At 33.4% G+C, this 20,097-nt stretch overlaps 1 protein-coding gene across 1 annotated transcript in view; it reads left to right on the top strand.

Moving 5' to 3' along the window:
- The window catches only part of LOC149781227 (uncharacterized), a 74,273-nt gene extending 54,382 nt beyond the window's left edge, over positions 1-19,891 (top strand). Inside the window, exons 9-11 of the mRNA XM_089935310.1 lie at positions 5,826-6,047; positions 9,362-10,378; positions 12,877-19,891. Coding sequence (XP_089791436.1) covers positions 5,826-6,047; positions 9,362-10,378; positions 12,877-13,066 — 1,429 coding nt within the window. The 3' untranslated portion in view covers positions 13,067-19,891. The remainder of the gene's footprint in view (positions 1-5,825; positions 6,048-9,361; positions 10,379-12,876) is intronic.
- Positions 19,892-20,097: the final 206 nt, after the last annotated feature.

Raw genomic sequence — 20,097 nt, 5'->3', positions numbered from 1 at the left:
GATTACGCATGTACATATAGTAACATTACCCATGTACATATAGTAACATTACCCATGTACATATAGTAACATTACCCTATTTCAAGGTACTAATATTGTGATCTCCAAAACCTTAGTAACAGTACTACATAGCGATCCCCCAAACCTATATACATGTGTAGTAACATTACCCTATTTCCAGTTACTGATTTTGTCATCTCCAAGACCTGATGTATATTGTAGCTCAGGGATTGGCAACCTATTTTACATAGTGTGCCACTTTTTCCTGATTAATTATAAAATGAACTATCGCATGCCAACATTAAAGATAAACACTGTTAAAATCGAGAATTTTGGTTGCCACACAAAACCTCTTGATGTGCCACCTTGGGCATGCATGCCTAATAGGTTGCCAACCACTGATGTAGCTTATCCCTAAGACACATATAGTAACATAAACCCTATTTCTTGGCACTCACATTGTAAACTCCAAAATTAGTTATAATAATACTACATAGCTCTCCCCTAACTCCGTGTAGTAACATTTCTATTTTTCTAGGTAATTGTATAAAATTGATTTTGTGATTTCCAAAACCTAATGTAGTAATGATACTACATTGTTTATCACAAAATCCATGTAGTAACATTACCCTATTTCCAGGCGACAGTGTATCAACACTGATTTTTGTGTGTGCAAAGCCTGACATAGTAATAATACTACGTTGTTAATCCCAAACACATGTTGTAACATTTCCCAATTTCCATGGCAACAATCTAACTTTCATTTTGTCATTTATAAAATCAGATGTGTAGGATTATTCACTGCCTCCAGAAAAATTTTTGTCCTTCTTATATCACGTTAACTTTGTATTTAATATTAAATATCACTAGTATTTGCAAATTCCAGTGGCTGAAGTGGTTAAGAGCATCTATGATCTGCCTCAGATGCAGGAGTTCGCGTGTTCAAACCCCAGCCGAGTCATACCAAAGACTTATAAAAATGGTACGAACAGCTGCCTCGCTAGGCGCTCAGCATTAAGAGGTTAGTGTTAGGACTGGTCAGCCTGGTGTCAAAATAGTGGTCTGTTATGATGTTACTTCATAGGTTTGGGAGATAGTGGGAGAGCCAATCTTCCCTCTAAGCTGTGCATGTGTGCACATGCACACAGGTCACAAAACCAGTGCACACAAGAAAACAAAGAGCACACACAAAATAAAATTTTGTTGAACTTTTTGTGTGTTTACTGTGTAGCTATGTAGTATAAATTGGTGTACTAAACCATACAAATATCAAATGGCACCACACAATGAGGTATTATTCAACGTAATTTTTGTCATGTTGGATGTGATTAATCACACGTACAGAAATTTCTCATGGATTCCGTATGGAATACTTATGGAATCCGTATGGAATAGATATGGACTGAAAAACTTATGGAATCAGACAACTTATTCCATATCAATTCCATAAGTACTTCAAAGCAAGTGAAAATTCCATATGGAATAAAGTTGCAACTTTAATCCATAAGCACTTTTTTCCATATGGAAAGCAGGCTCATGTATTATAGCATATGGATAATGCTCTCTGAAAAATTAGTAACCTAAACTATCTGATTAAGATAGAAATATTGGTGGGAGTTTGAGTACATGTATATGTCAGTGTAGCTGATGTGGAAGGATAAATATATACTCATAAATTTGAAGAAACACATGTATGTCAGTTTTCTTTAATTTATTTCCACAGATGGTTAAAAACAAAGATATGACCAAAAAAGCTGGGAAAATGAAAACATGATCAGAAATTTAATATTAAAATACAAGCATAGATGAATCTTTGGTGCAAGGTGGATTTTGGGCTTGATCTAATGTTTATTCTGAAAAGTAATTTTTTTGGCTTCCTATAAAAATATGCTCTAAAAAAATCATACTCCAGTGCAAATGTGACTTAAATTTCAGCAAAATCAATGAACATTTCCTGACATTCACTCAAATGTCCATTTTTACTAAAATTATGGTATTTTAGGAGATTTTACCAAAATTTAAGAAAATATCAGTGAAATTTTGTGATTGAAATTTCACTGACTCTGCCAACATTTCTGAAAATATCAGTGGGAATTTTTGATTGAAATTTCACTGAGAGCTTGTCAAAAATTCTAAAAATATAGTGATATTTTGTGATTGTAATATCACTGACATTTTAGTAAAAAAAATATAAATAAGATATAATTTATTTTTGTTTCTTATACAATTTGATTGATTTTCAGCAGCATTTATATTCCCTGTTTCTGATAGCTGTAATTGTATTGTTTATTTTGGGAACAATAACTTCTTTCCACATCTTTCTGTATTATATTTCTTTATCAAATTTTGTTATTGTTGTTGTATTTTTTAAAACTTAGACTGGATTTAATTGCCCTCAAACAAGTTTTCTTGTTTTCTGTTTTGAATCAGAATTTCGCTTTTCTCCTGACCTGAATCTGATTTTCCTCGATATGGACCCTTTTTTTAATATCGTCTCCGAAACTTTTTTAATAAAATAATGCTTTATCCAGTCCCATTCCGCAACGTGCTTTCTAATAAGTATTTGTTCCGTTTATTATTTAAAGGATGACCATTGTAAAGAGCTTTCTGATTGGTCAAAATTTTGTACTTGTCCAATCAATCGTTGCGTAACGGAAACTGACGGGAATGCTAAACATGGTGATTCGAGCGGGATACGAGTTTGAATAACCATTTGAAAAATGTGCAGCAAAGAGAATAGCTTGAATCAGAGTCGATGGGAGCGTAATTGGTCAGTGTGTATGAAAACTGAACGCCAGGACAAGCATTTTGCGTTTTGTGCCATAAACAGCTCTACAGTAGCGGCTAACGTGCTAAATAGGACAAGGAATTGAACCAGGATGATTTCGAAGTTATATAACTCAAAACTGATTAACTTCCAGGATGAATTTAAGGAGGACAACGTATGGATCACTGGTGGGAATTCTTGCGAAATACCCATGTCTATCAAAGATGGTCATATCTTTGCGGAATTTTCTTGGCCCACACGTAGAATCATCGTTCAATATCGTGAGGCATTATTGTGTATATTATCTAAATATTCTAGGTGTGTTGGAATTCAGTGTAAAATACGAGTACTTCTGTCATGATAAACGTTTGTCACGGCAGCTTATTGAACAAGGACTAATTCAAGAGACCACAACAGCATCATAGTTTGTACATTAATCAAAAATCAAGTTGCAGTACAAGTGACATGGCAGTCTTTTAGCATTTCTTTTCATGTCACAAATGGATGCTTTTCTGTAATTGTGCATTATTTTCACAGTTGAATTTTTCAGTGCAGATTAATATTTTATATATGTTTATGTGTTCACAGATGCCTGTGCATATATTCAAGGCTTGATACTTTGATTTTTAAAATCACTTATTTAGTGTCAAGCCAGATTCTTCACATCATGTTGTATATACTATAAATATTGTACATAACAGATAGAAGGTCTCAAGGTAGATTAGTTCTGTAATTAAGTTACCTTCTCTAAATAAAGTCATTATTATTACTAATTTTATTATTATTTATTAACTCCCATATCTCTTGCCTTGGATGTCATATAATTACAACATCTGTAAAAAAAAAATCATGCAAACTTAATATCACCTTGGTTAATAAAGTCCTGTTTAAGTCATATTCATTATTAATCTGAAACCTTCTGAAATGTATGAGAAACTTCTGAAACTTAAGTAAAATACTATATAATGATCAAAATTGTAGTGAAATCTCACAAAAGTTTTAGTAAAATATTTGTGAAATCTCACTAGACCTTTCAGTGAAATGAAAAAGTGATGCCATCATGGATTAGGCTTTGTATACGAGAAAGAAAATGAGGACAAGAAAAACTTAAATCTTATTTTGATGTCTGTCAAAATAAAATTTATATCCATTTTAAAAATTATGGTAATATTCATCATTGATTCCTAATAATGCCTAAGAATCATTAGGCAGTTTAATAGAAATCTGAAGCAGATTTTTTATGGTTTAGACAGAAAGCGCTTAAAAACCCGTCTGAAATCCGCCTTAATTATGCCTGGAAATTTTTGTACGGGATGAACTATTACCAAATTCCATATGAACTATTTACAAATTCCATATGGACCATTTACAAATTCCATATAGTATATTTGCCAACTCCATATGGACTATTCACAAATTCCATATGGAGTATTGCCAAATTCCATATGGATTGTTAACAAATTCCATATGGATTATTAACAAATTCCATATGGAATTTTAACAAATTCCATATGGACAACCTACAGATCTCATGGACTAATTAGCATATTCCATGAGATTTTCCATACAGAGTACGTACGGAGTCCATAACATTTCCATATGGATACACTGAAATCCATAAGAGTGCTTTAACTATAGAATAGAAATGTCCATATGGATATTTCTGTAAAAGTACGTATGGATTCCATATCCATTCCATGTGGAAAATTTCGTACGGGCAGCGTTCAGCACTGCCCAATTTCTGGTTGACTGTGGAGTGCTCACACTGCTTCTGAAATGTTGCACATGAGAACTTTTCTGTACACACAGCTCCCTAAAAATTAAAGGGAACATTCAGGATAGCTATGTAGTATTGTTACTATATCAGCTTTTGGAGATCACAGTATCGGTACCTGGAATTAGGGTGAATTGTTATTACATGTACATGGGTTTGGGGGATAGCTATGTAGTATTGTTACTACATCAGGTTTTGGAGATCACAAATCAGTGCCTTGAAATAGGATAATTTTACTAGATTGGTGGGGGTTAGCAGAATAGATCTGTAGTATTGTTACTACATCAGGTTTTGGGAATCACAGCATCAGTGCCTGAAAATAGAGTAATATTGCTGGATATGTTTGGGAATTAACCATGTAGTATTGTTACTAGTCAATAGTATATACAGTGTAATGGTCATATGCATATTATATGCAATGGTCATATGCATAGTATATGCAGTGGTCATATGCATATTATATGCAATGGTCATATGCATTGTATATGCAATGGTCATATGCATAGTATATGCAGTGGTCATGTGCATAGTATATGCAGTTGTCATATGCATATTATATGCAATGGTCATATGCATCGTATATGCAATGGTCATATGCATAGTATATGCAGTGGTCATGTGCATAGTATATGCAGTTGTCATATGCATAGTATATGCAATGGTCACATGCATAGTATATGCAATGGTCATATGCATATTATATGCAATGGTCATATGCATAGTATATGCAATGGTCACATGCATAGTATATGCAACAAATGGTCATTAGAATATGCAATGTACTTCACTCTCTTGTACATAGATCTGCTCATTATGAAATTTGTGCAGTTGATTAGTTACATTGTCCAAACCCATTTTTAAAACTTTTTGATCATTATTCTTGTGTGTTTGTGCAAGTTCCTAAACATGATCATGCAGCATCAGCTATACTGTTGTATTTAAAATAGGACTTGGGCTATTTCACAGGTGTATTCATTTGTCTTGGACTCTCCATCCCTGGGACAGGGCCTGGAGTAAGTCTAAGAACGATAGAATAGGAATCAGAATGGGAAATAGAATAGTCAAGTAAAGATTTGGGATATTCGCCCATCATGGGAGCCTGGAATATATTTGGACATAATGCATAATGGTTTGGAAATTTGATGGAAAAATGGGTTAGAAATTGGTTAGAAAAATAATTTAAAATAGGATATACATGTACTATGTTTGTAAGGATTACTAGTTTTACACATATTTTCATAAAATTCAAAATCTTTACACAATTTATCATGATCATTTTCACAGTCCTGAGAAGATTGTTGTCCCTACTGGGGTTAAAGTACCATTACCAGTTGGCTGGGTTCCATGGGATCTAGCACATGCCTTTGAACTGGTGGAGCTGAAACAAACCTCTGCTGAATTTAAAAAAGTGGAATGCTCCTTCCTGTCCACTCTTAATCCCAGTGAGATTGACATCAGCTATATCTATAGAGTGCAGAACAGGGAGTTGTGGATGGCCTATGATGGGTTAGTATTATTTGTATGAAATACTGATGGGAATTTTACCTCTTATTTCTACCTCTCAAATCTGGAAAAGCAAGTGAGCTTATGGAATCCAGACCCGGTGTATCCATAGTGTATACTGGTCGGCTGGTGTCAGCATAATGAGACTTGGTGGGACATCATGCTACATGTCTGTGGCATGATGCCCCAGTTCTTGACATCACTATCTAACTGTCACAGTCTGCAGACATCAATGTAGCGATATGACTGTAAAATTGTTATAGCTACATTAAAAACCTAATTCACACACACACACTCACACAACATCTCAGATGAGTTTGATAATCGCTTAGATACACGCATGCTAAGGAATTGATTTTGCATCTGATTAGCTGACCTTATTACCATCCTAGGAGCCAAATTTTGAATCAGAATTATCATCCAGCTTGGAATATATGCTTATGTCATATAAATCTTGGACAGATGAGTCATGCTTCGGATGCATGCATAATAATCAGATAATCTACCATGTGATTGGTTGAACATTTCTAGCACTCTGGAAGCCATATTTCAGAACCAATTTAGTTGTTCCTAGATTAAAATGATCCAACCTCAAAAATGACTACCATGACAGCCATCCTGAAAATCTTTATGGTCTTACTTAAATGGATGATATATTAGCATTATGGTCATATGCATAGTATATGCAGTGTAATGGTCATATGCATATTATATGCAATGGTCATATGCATAGTATATGCAGTGGTCATATGCATAGTATATGCAATGGTCATATGCATAGTATATGCAGTGGTCATATGCATAGTATGTGTTTCTAAGAGATAATGGAATTTAGTATTTTAATACTAAACATGTTAAAATAAACAGTAATTATTGCCATCTTCATATAATGTGCATTGTTATACTCTCCTTAAGAGGACCTCAAGGGAGAATAGTCCTTGACTAATGAGTCACCCTCTCTAAATAAAGCATTATTATTATTATTATTATTATTATTATTATTAACTTAAATGAATGATTATCATCATTATGGTCTTACTTAAATGGATGATATACCAGCATTATGGTCTTAACTTAAATGAATGATTATCAGCATTATGGTCTTACTTCAATGGATGATATACCAGCATTATAGTCTTACTTCAATGGATAATTTATCAGCATTATGGTCTTAACTTAAATGGATGATATACCAGCATTATGGTCTTACTTAAATGGATGATATACCAGCATTATGGTCTTACTTAAATGGATGATATATCAGCATTATGGTCTTACATAAATGGATAATTTATCAGCATTATGGTCTTACTTAAATGGATGATATACCAGCATTATGGTCTTAACTTAAATGTATGATATACCAGTATTATGGTCTTAACTTAAATGGATGATTATCAGCATTATGGTCTTACTTAAATGGATGATATACCAGCATTATGGTCTTACTTTAATGGATGATATACCAGTACTATAGTCTTACTTCAATGGATGATATACCAGCATTATAGTCTTACTTAAATGGATAATTTATCAGCATTATGGTCTTAACTTAAATGGATGATATACCAGTATTATGGTCTTACTTAAATGGGTAATATACTAGCATTATGGTCTTACTTAAATGGATGATATACCAGCATTATGGTCTTACTTAAATGGATGATATACCAGCATTATGGTCTTACTTCAATGGATGATATACCAGCATTATAGTCTTACTTCAATGGATAATTTATCAGCATTATGGTCTTAACTTAAATGGATGATATACCAGTATTATGGTCTTACTTAAATGGGTAATATACTAGCATTATGGTCTTACTTAAATGGATGATATGCCAGCATTATGGTCTTAATTTAAATGGATGATATACCAGCATTATGGTCTTACTTAAATGGATGATATACCAGTATTATGGTCTTAACTTAAATGGATGATATACCAGTATTATGGTCTTAACTTAAATAGTGCAGCATTATGCCCTGGTTCTGAATGTAAATGGTGCTCATCTGACCCCCAAAATGGCACCTCATCTGACCTCCAAAATGGCACCATAAAGGTCCTGATGTAAATCTTATTACCACTCCTTTTGTATCAAAATGTGGCATTGACAGAAATATTTGAAAATTGAATCAGTTTAAAATGCAGTAGTGCAGATGTGAACAGCAGCATATCTTTACTTTGTAAAAGAATTTTGAAACCAGACATGATTGACCAATTTATCGATGCTTACGTGTTTATAACTCGTTGATCTAATGAACACAGTAACTCAAGCAAGTTAATTTTGACCAGACATTGTCTTTGGTTGCATTCCAATGAATAATGTGACAGTCAGCACTCTAAAATTGAAGGGGAATGGTATTGACTTGGACTTTAAGCTTTACAGGCTTGTTAGTAAATGTGAGCATGCGAAGACAAATCTGAAGATATTAATGGACTTTCATTGAACCCAGCGAAGAATATTTTTAATGATTATGCTTTTAAGAAAAACAATATGAATTACAGATTTAACTAAACTAAGCATGTTTGCAAATCTTTACATTATCTGAGACAAGTTCATTGATCTTTGATCTATTTATAACATGATGAAGGTCAAAAACTATAACAAAATATTTTGTACAACACTTTGAGGTATCTTCAGAACAGATCAACTTGAACATGTAAGGATACAGTTTTTGTTTCCGATTTTGATATGTTGGAGTTTCTCAAGAGATGGCTTAAATATCTGGTAGTTAAAAATAATAAAGGGGTAAAACAAGTAAATTTGTCATGGGTTTCTGGAAACCCTTTCTGATCAGTAGAAAATCAGTCCCACTGAGTGACCTTTGTTAAAGACAAGATCATGGTTAACATTTTATGACTGTGTGGTAAACGGACTTGCTGAATAGGCCTCTGATTGGTCATTGCTTGATTGTTTTGATATCCATGTTACCTACATCACATCAGCACAACTTAAGTCTTCTGGTTTCAAAACCATTTTCTTAATCCATCATATCAGAAAGATGTTCAAGGGAGATAACTTAAGAAAATTGTGGCTCTTTTTGTGTTTCTATAACTAGACTGTTGTAATTGTTGCAAATTTTATTGGAATTCTTTATAGCTTCTAGTATGTTTAATATTAACTGATATATATGTGTTAAATATAAGAATTGGTAAGAAATTAATTTCAAAATAACTCTACTATTCTGTTTTAGAACTTTTTAATTGTTGGCTATTTTGTCACTGCTGACAAGGCAGCAAACATTGATATTTTGTCATTGTGTTTCAGGCATACAAGGAAATAAATGTTTGGTATTTTGTCATTGTATTGCAGGCAGAAAAAGAGCATGAAGATCAGCTTGGAGAGAGCAGGTCAAACCAGGGAAGTAGATGAAAAGAATCTCTTCCATGGCATGAGCTCCATGGACACTGTGCACGGAATCTGCACCAACTGTTTTGACTTCCGTGTTTGCGGCAAACATGGTACAAGATATGGGAAAGGCGCTTATTTTGCTCGAGATGCCAAGTACAGTCACTGCTACACAAATAATTCCAGTATTACAGCTGATAGGTACATGTTCTTGGCTAAGGTCTTGGTAGGGGAATATACTGTTGGTTCTTCCACCTATACACGGCCCCCTGAAAAACCAGGAGCTACAGCACACCAGCTGTTTGACTCATGCGTCGACAGTGTGGACAACCCTTCCATATTTGTTGCCTTTGATTTGAAGCAATGCTATCCAGAATATCTTATCTGCTACAAAAAGCTGGAAGAACTATCCATAAAGGAGACAACCTTGGTCAGACCAAGCAAAAATACCACACCTTCTATGGTAGAACAAATTCATTCTTTATCATTACTGGATCAATCTATTGAACTGAAATCAAAGATCCACACGCGTTCATCATCAGTAGAGAAGGACAGTGTCTTGACTATGTTTGATTCACTTTACAGCCCTGAAAAGCTTAAAGAGTTTCCCATAGAGGAGGCAACCATAGGCAAACCAAGCGAAAATTCCAGACCATTTCGGGTAACCAGAATTCAGCCTTCACCTTCACAGGATCACTCTACTCCATCAGCGTCAAGTATCCGCAGGAGTTCATCACCCATAGAGACACACACAGTCAGTGGTCTCTCAGATCCACATTACAGTCCTAAACCCCGTAAGAATATTTCTGCCTTGATAAACAGTTGCGATGACATCACTATCAGCTCCAGTCCTTTGCATCTACCTTTGACTGACTCTCCTCCACAATCCTCTCAACGTCGATTTGGTGAATCTGACAGCCAGACGGTATATCAGAGACATGGCATTGTTGATGAATTTGAGGAAAGACTTGATCAGGCAAGGTAGTCTATCAGTTTTGTTGTATATTCAGCTTTAAAGGTGATCTGGCACTGTTGTTTTCTTAAATATGTAGACTTTGGTTTGAAAATGTGTAATACATTGCTCAGTTTTTTGATGAAATTCTGTCACTTACAATAGGAGCTACTCTATATACATGCTTAGAAGTCAAACTGAAAACAACAAAGATCCTGATCTGCCATAGTATAATGCTCCTCCAGATCAGAGTCTGTGTTGTTTGTTTTGAAGATTACTCCTAAGAAACTGCACAGACCCAGATCCACTGGCACTTTATATGATAGCAGGTCTGGATCTATGCAGTTTGCAGTTGGACTTGTCTTATAAGTGAGTATATATGGCATTAATTGCTACAGTTTTAAATTAATGCTAGATTAATCATGTTATATTGAAGCTTTAAAATAGCAATATGCCTTGAATTTAGTAATCATTATTTGATATGACACTATTAGCAAAAGACAGACAGGTAAACATTTTGACAGATGGCATCCATAGGCAAAGGAAAGAAAGTCACATATGAAATCATAGTATCATGCACTGGAAGATCTGGGTCTGTGTGTTTTGTTTGACTTTTCATACCTAGCAAACTATATGGACCCAAATCTGTTATCTGATCATGCACTGGAAGATCTGGGTCTGTGTGTTTTGTTTGACTTATCATGCCTAACAAACTATATGAACTGACCCAAATCTGCTATCTGATTATGCAACAGTAGATCTGGGTCTGTGCAGTTTGCAATTACATATGACTTGTATATGAGTTTATAAGGTAGTTGTTTTATTTAAGGCCGGTAAAATTAAATCCTTAATTTAATATTTCACAGAATTTTGTTTGAATATTTATTTTGGTACGTAGTGGGAATAACCCAGCAATAAAGTGACATGCACCATGGTTACTAAGTGTGAATTTGATTCCCTTTGCACATTGCTTGCTAAACCTTGATTACTCAGTGTGAGCTTGACTCCATTTGCAAACAATCTTTAAACCTTGGTTATTGACTGTGTTTGACTCCATTTTCAAACCAATCTTTAAACCTTGGTTACTCAGCCTGTGCTTGACTCACTTTGCAAACCATTTGCTATAACTTTAAATTTTGACTTATTTTTGTATGCATTCATCTGTATGAATTTCTTTATGAAAGGCATCATTCAAAACCACTTACTTAGATTTTGATCTTTGGTTGTCTTCTTCATGATGGCAGTTTTACTTATTTCAGTTTGTAGCTCCATCATGTATTGTAAGCCACTTTCTGATTGGCTTGTGCTTGTGGTGTGTCAAGTATAAAAGTTGCACCAGCGATCCGGTCTAAACTTTTTTGCTAAAGGCATGTCTATCTCTGCCAGAATAAAATCCCATAAGTATCGGATATATATTTTTTTCCCCTAATTTTTAGGTCTTTTAAGCACAAAATGGGGTGTGGGCTTCAACTTTCTTCCTTTGAAATTTAGTTATGGAACAGCTTTAATTTTATGGTAAGATGATTCTAAACCCTTTTCCTCTATGTCCCAGATTTACATGTAATTTTCAAACTTGATATAGTTTAGAGGACTGGGTTTGCAATATTTTATCATAATTTTTATATTTATGCTCAGAGGTGGTTGTTTGAAAAATAATGTACACAAAAATAATTGCAAATTTTGGGAAGTGAAACTGCACAAAAAAATAAAGGTCCCAACCTTCTTATTAGTTTGTCTACATGGAATTCACATCTTCAGGATTGTTGGATATGGAATTCACATGCATCCAACAAAACTGCACTAAAACTAAATGCATCATGCATCTGCAATGTACAACTTGAATTTATACATGTGTGCACTGCATTTGACAAGTTGTTAAGTTTTAATACACAAAAATAATTATGATAATTATGAGTTTTGCTGATGAAATCTGTGCATGAAAAATTTCAAACATTACATGAATTGTGGTAGAATTGATAGTAACACCTGTTACGTTGCATCTCCATGTACAGATGGATTGGTGTGTAGAAATTATAATTATTGAAAAGGTTTGTTGCATCTACAATTACCTGATTGTTTCAGGCATATGTTAATCTAACATGTTCCAAAGGAGTCGACTGTGCAGCTTAACATAGATTAATAACTAGACAGAAACCACTTAATTCTTGTGTCAGTACATGTATTTATCAGAAGAAACAAAAGGATACTTCGCTCATTGGCAGTAGATTTCTTGCTTCAGGTTTTAGGTGACTATTTCTGCTTTTCATTATTACTGATGATTCGGGGCAGGCATCGCAATCATGATAATGAAACTCAAAAGAAATCTATGGAGCCGTTACATGACCTTGTTATGTCTGAATCTATGGTATAATGAAGTTATATATAAATATATAAATACATACATACATACATACATATAAAGAGAGAGAGATAAACAACCTCTTATAATGGGACACTCTTATAAAAAGCAACTTGGGTTTGCAGTGTATCATGTGCAGTTTATCAGTTCTCATTTTTACCCTTTTAGATCTGAGAGAGACAAACCAGACAGTGCTCCACATATCAGAAAAACAGACTCGCCTACAGATGTTCCATTAGAACCATTCCTATATCCAAAACCACAAGTAAGCATTATAAAGCAAGAAGAGGATAAGAGAACTTCACTGTCTCCTAGACCCTGGGAAATCATTAGGAAGACCATGGACACGGAAGATTAGTGAAAAGGATGAGGTTGGGATGGTTTAGAAGTTTGTGAAAAGCAAAATAAATGTTCAGCTTCTGATTAGTCGAGTTTAAATAGTGCTGAACACAATTCCCCAAAACATCACAAAAAGCACTAGGGTTTATCACAACAGTGATAAAGAACTCCTTCATTTATTAAGTAATAAGCTTCATAGACATTTTGTTGTACTTTTAGATACTGCTGCCTTTGAGTAGTCAAGGCTCATAGTAAATGGAATGATTTGAAAGTATATGTATCGCTGTCACTGTTGACCAGTTTATCCAACTGTAGTTCAGCTGTACATGTAATTTTTATATTCATAATGATAATTAAGATTACAATTGAAATTAAATCATCACTGTAAAAAAATTAACAATTTGTATATAATATACTCAATTATGAGTGAAATCCAACTACAAATAACATATATACTGGTCTGCAATCGCATAATGTGCCAGCAGATTAGGGTCTATGTTTTTTTAATTCTTATTACTCCTAATAAACTGCATATACACCGATCAGCCGGCACATTATGAGATGACAAATCTGTGGAGTTGGAATAGACATTTATTGCTTTTATTTGTCATATTGCTGTATATTTGCTTCATGCATTGAAATTATCCTTGATTTATTTTACTGTAAAGCATACGATCACAAATTTCAAAATTTTTAAAAATTATTTGGTGGTTGTTTTCTGGGTTTAACACCATTTTGCAGTATATGATAGGCAGCCAGTATATTTGGTGGAGGAACATACCAGGAAGAACCACAGACCCACGAGAACCTACTGGAAAGCCTTCTTACATGGATGTTGCCTGAGCCAAGACTCAAGCCTACGCAGACAGAGGTGAGATGTCAGGGATCTGTTGGTTTTTATTAATGACCTCCTTATGGACCAGTAATACCAAGCTAAGGGAGACAACTGTACATGGATGACTGATATATGCTAAGAGGTATAATGAAAGCTTATGTTGCTCGGATTTTTGTTGTGGGGGAGGGGGGTTGTATGCAGAATAAGTGTTTGGTAAATTTCTTTCCATGTTTTTACAACATATTTTTTCCCACTGGCATATCAGACTTTTTTTAAATTAAGCATTGCTTAGTATATGTGTTTTCATACTTAACAGTTATTTTATCAGCAGAATATTCTATCTATAAGTATAACATTGACAAGGGTTATTGACCCCTTAGAAAATGAGGGAGTAATACATCTACTCATTTGCAGAACTGTTCCTTTCAACCAGTGTTGTTGTTTGAGAAAGGTATGCTAATGAGTGACACAAAACCTTCTAAGTATCTGGTGAAATGCTCACTAAAGACTTAGGATATTTAGGAGACTGGATAGTACAGTAATACTGTAAATAATGTGATTTTTATTATTACCTCACATTTTCATTTGTTTTTGATTTTTGAAATTTGTGTTTAAGTTTTGTTATTAGTAAACTATAAAGTTTAGTTTTATTTTCTTTATCTTTGTAAGGTTTGATGTGCTTGATATATGATCAGGCTGTACAATTATCAAAAATCAAACCACGCTCCTGTCAGCACATTGGGGAAGCTTTTTGAAATATTCTCAAGTGGAGAATTTTTTCTAGAGTTTCCATTCCTTGCCATTATTTGAATCATTTCTTTGAAATGGTTTGAAATGGAATGGAACCAATGTACTATATCATATGTGGTTTGTTAATGGGAGTAAATTACACAGGAATCATTACAGGATGGGATATCAGGAAGCAGCCCTACATAAGAGCTGGCTTTACGATGTGAGATGACTATTACGGTATTCAAATTTGTGTAATTCATGTACTTTATGATTATTGCATTTGCATGATGTTATTTTTTACCATATATTTTCTAGTCTCTTCTCACATTCTTATCTGAAATAAAGGCTCATTTTCCAGCATAATGATATCCACACAGGCAGAAGCACATTTCACATGTGGTTAACAGCCATTCCCATGGCCATAATATTAATTATACCACAGATGTAGTCCGACTCAGGCAATATAAATATATATATGGAGAAAATATAAAATTACGCCTCAACTGAGAGGCGTAAGTGAGAATATGTCTTATTTAAATCATGTCTCCTGCTCAATTTCATACGTGCTTGGCCATAATATTAATTATGCCACAAATGTAGTCCAACCCAGGCAATATAAATATATATATGGAGATCTTTGAAATAGTAATGCATTATACAGTGAAATATAGTTTGTAATTGTTTGTTTTGTGTTTGTTTTGCATTTTATATAGACTGAGTGTGTGATATATTACAATATATTGTTTCTTTCTGGTACATAAGATTTTTTAAATGAAGTAGAGAGAGAGAGAGAGAGATATCTTGGAAATATTAATGCAGTATATAGTGAAATATGGTTTGTATTTTTTGTTTTGTTTTGTTTTCCTAGCTGCCAGGTTTCCTGTTTTTCCAGTATTTGTCCCATTATTTGGATCTGAAGATGGGTGTATGCTTTTCTTGTTAAAAATCTGGAGGGTGGGTTTTAAATTTAAAAAAATTAAATTAAAAATTTCATAGGCCCCTGCTTCAATTCTGAGAGTGAATCTATCATATGTATATAAATATAAAGAGGTCTAAAATACGATTGGTTGAAATCAAGGTTACCATGCCAGTCTTTCACTACATTGGATTGTGCAAATAAGTTGCCACTGCAATCAAGGTTACCATGCCAGTCTTTCACCATACTGGATTGTGCAAATCAGTTGCCACTGCAATCAAGGTTACCATGCCAGTCTTTCACTACACTGGATTGTGCAAAGCAGTTGCCACTGCAATCAAGGTTACCATGCCAGTCTTTCACTACATTGGATTGTGAAAAGCAGTTGCCACTGTCACTGTACCCCATCTTAATAATATTCAGCTTCTAGTCATGTTGAAAATTAAAGAAAATTCAAAATTTTCTACAGCAAAGAAAAGAAAACAGAAACTGGAAGGACAATTATGTTGTCATTTTAGATTTGTTACACCATCTGGTAAAGGAGCACGCTTAGTGTTTTGCAAATTGTGTCGTTGTGATTTTGCAATTGGGCATGGATACACCCATGACATTAAAACAGCATGAAAAAGCTAATAAACATAAGCTTGCTGCTTCATCATGAACAACACAGCCTGAACTTACAACATTTGTGAATAACAGAGCGATCCTTAATGTAATTTGATCAGAAGTTCATTTTACTAAATTTCTTTTAAAAACAAACCTTCCTATGTCAGTCGCTAGTGTTGCTGGTGATATTTATTTCACACACTTTTTCAGATAGCAAAATCACAAAGAATTACTTGTGTGTTAGAAAGAAAATGGTTCAGTAAAAAGAAATTGCACATGATTCAGATCAATTAAATATGGTACATTGGAGTTGATAATAACTGAAAAATCAGGGTGTGGAAAAGGCTCCTATAAACATCAAAGGGAAATCAGAAAGAAGGTTTTACATGAGAGCTGGGTGGTGACTATTACTGATTTTGTACAATTCATCCAATTCATTATCATTTCATTTACATACTACTAGTATATTGTTGTAATATTTTGTAATATGTCGTCACATTTTTATTATCCAGAATAATTTGTCAGAATAGTCAGATGGTGTATCTAAATATGATGATTTAAATTTCACTACTGACGAGCAGATGTTTCTGTGACCATGACTATATTCATACTGTGGATAAAGTTGAGTTCGAAGTTTTAAAATCAATTTTTGGTTTTGGTGAATCGAAGTTTCAAAGTCATTTTGGTTTTTGGTGAACAAGATTTTGTGAGTCAAATCAAGGTTCAGGACCAGACTTTGGTTTACATTTTAGAGTCGAAGGATAAATGATAGAAGTACAGTCTGGAACCAGATGTCAGTAACGTGTCACATGCATTGGATGTGACACATTGTGTTGTTATGTAGCAACACAGTCTGGAACCAGATGTCAATAGCCTGTTGCATGAGTTGGATGCAACACTTTTTGTCATTTTGTAGCAGCAGAGTGTGTCATTGTGTTGTGTTGATTATTTCAACATCCAAATGACACAAACTTTCCAACATGAGGGGTATGTATACAATAAAAGGAGCTTATGCAAAATGTGCTTTTTAAGAATATGTCAATAAGTAGTTGGATTTGTTTTAATATATATATATATATATATAGTGAATATTGCAGTCTACCTGCAACTGAATGCATAGTGCATAATACTGTACATATATTTTCTTGCATATTTACCTTTGTTTCTGAGTTGAAAATATTTTTAAGTTTTATCATTAGTTTTTTTTTATTTGCTTTTATCTCCTGATGTATGATAAGGCTGCATAATTAGCTAAAGTCAAAAGTCAAAGTGCACTTCTCTGAATATTTGGTGAAGCGTCTGAGGAAAATCCAGTAGACTGAACCACTCTCTAATCCCAACCACCACAAAAGATCACATTAATAAGTCTTGATGTGGAGGGTTATGGTTTTCTGATTTTCCTGCCAATTATTGTAATCATTTCTTTGAATAATTTATGATGGAAGTGGTTTGCTGAAAGAAAGAAATTGCACAGGAATATGATGGGAAATTGAGGTACAGCTGTACGTAAGAGCTGCTTTAGGATATGAGATGACTATTATTGAAATATTAATGTTCTTTATGATTATTGCATTTGCACACTGTTAATTGTTCATTTTAATATATTTGTAATCTCTTGTCACATTCCAGTTTGGAATTAAGGCTAATTTGTCAGCATGGTATATATACATGTATGATTATAGTCGCATCACTTATTACTAGCACATGTTTCTTTTTGGCATAATTGTAAATGTTCCACATATGAATTTAACCTTTATATATATATATGAATGAAGAATGCAATAGTAATGTAAATTAAATATAGTTAATTTGTTCCTTAATGTTTTTCTTCTCTATGGATGTATCTTTTGTTATTTTTATTTTTCAATATTGACTTGATTTACCTTTGCAGCGTTTAATGATTGGGTTATACAACCAGAAAAAAATCAAACCACACTTCTCTCTGCATATTGGGAAGGCTTTGATAAAAACCAATAACAAGTAAGCCTATACTGCACACAGCAGTGACCAGCACTTGTTTATTGAAGAAACTGTTATAAACTACTATGATTGTTTTTATATTATATTCCATATACATATTTTCCAATTTTACCAACATGAAATAAAATAAAAGTAAATAAAAACTTAAGTAATTCACAAGGCGCTTCAAGTTTACTGGGCAATAATATAGTGTACAGACCTATACTTGCCCAGTGCATATCGTATATCCTTGTTTATTCCAGAAAGTAATAGATTTTTGCTTTGTTCATTGTTTTTACCAGATCTCATTCCTCCAAATCACCTTTAAAAAACATATCACTTGCTATTCTATATATTTTGATCCACATAATCAAACAGTACCGTTTTTCAGAGATATGAGTGATCCAATAACATGAAGTAAATCACAAGAAATTACATAAATCTTTAGTTATAAAAGTCACATAACCCGCATACAGTATATTCATTTAACTGATCATCATTGATAATTGTGTTTTGGCTTACTGTAACACAAATTCGTAACTTTCAACACAGTATTCATTCCACCTTTGATTCTGGACAGCTGGTTGTCTCAGTATTTCCTTGTTTATAATTGGCAGATTTTTTAGTTGCCTTTTGTTTCCTGACAGGAGATCAGGTAATTGTTTGATCCATGAAACTGGTTTCTATTTTAAATAAACTTTCAGATAAGATACTAATAAAGTCAGGTGTTTCACATGGATCAGTTTTTGGACCATTACACTTTCTGATTTACCATATCACATTGAGCTATCCACCACCGGCATGTGTACAGATGACACAACATTGTATAACATTGGATCAAAAGGCCATGAGATTAGCACAAAAGTTTTTTAAAAAATTTGTGGAAATAAATAACTGGTTTGAACACAGTGATATGAAGATAAGTACAGCCAGATAAAAAGCCATGATCCTAGGTAGTCCAGCAAGGGTAAAAGCTGAGAATATGATTTCAAAGTAGTGATACAAGGAATGAATATACAACAGTCGAAAAATGAAAAACTACTTGGCATCATGATAGCCAATATCTTGTGCTGGAAAATACAAGTTGATATGGTGATTAAAAAATTCACTCGCTGCTTTATCTTTTGAACAGAATAAAATCTGATCTCCCTTAAGAACAAAGATATTCTACAATGCATATATCATGCTACACCTCAAATATTGTTGTTCCTTTTGGGGTAATATTGGTACAAAAAATCACTGAAATTTATATATATAAAAACAGCTAGAGTTATTCTTGATGCTGATTTATATACACATCAACAAATCTCTTTAAAATCCTAAATTGGCTTCGATTTCAACCAAGTACTCAGTTTCAGTTTATAAATCCTTATATGGATTGGCTTCTGATTATCTTAACTTATAATTTTTTTAAATGCATATATGTATGAACTATAATGTCAATCTAAAATAACAAGCTATATTTACCTAAACAAAACTTAGATTTTTATAAGAAGAGTTTGCTTTTTCTAGAAAAAAGCTATGAAATTCATAACGCCTTATATAAAGTCAGCTGACTCATGCCATACTTTCAAAAAGCTTCCGAGTCAACATTGTATGATTTTGTTTAATTCAGTACTACTATGCTTTACAACATTGTTATCAAGTATTCATCTGTAATAATAACACGTTTGCTATGACTATTTTTATGAATCCTGTATGTACTCATCCTAGAAGCCTTGTACATATTTTATTGTAACAGTAGTAGATCATTGTATAGTTTTTAACAGCATTTGTTGTACAAAGAAACCTTATCATCTGTGTGTGTATATATATATGTGTATATATATATATATATATATATATATATATATATATATATATATATATATATATATATACACGAATGTCATTGTAGAAGGACTATTGGAAGATTGATCAGTTGACCAAATGAGCTTCTTTAAATAATGTCATTATTATTATTACTATTATTATTATTATTATTATTATTACTATTATTGTT

Source organism: Sinohyriopsis cumingii, chromosome 15 (genome assembly GCF_028554795.1).
Source record: "Sinohyriopsis cumingii isolate HCF-2022 chromosome 15, ASM2855479v2, whole genome shotgun sequence".
Taxonomy (NCBI): Eukaryota; Metazoa; Mollusca; class Bivalvia; order Unionida; family Unionidae; genus Sinohyriopsis; species Sinohyriopsis cumingii.
This window is presented reverse-complemented; position numbering and strand designations above follow the sequence as displayed.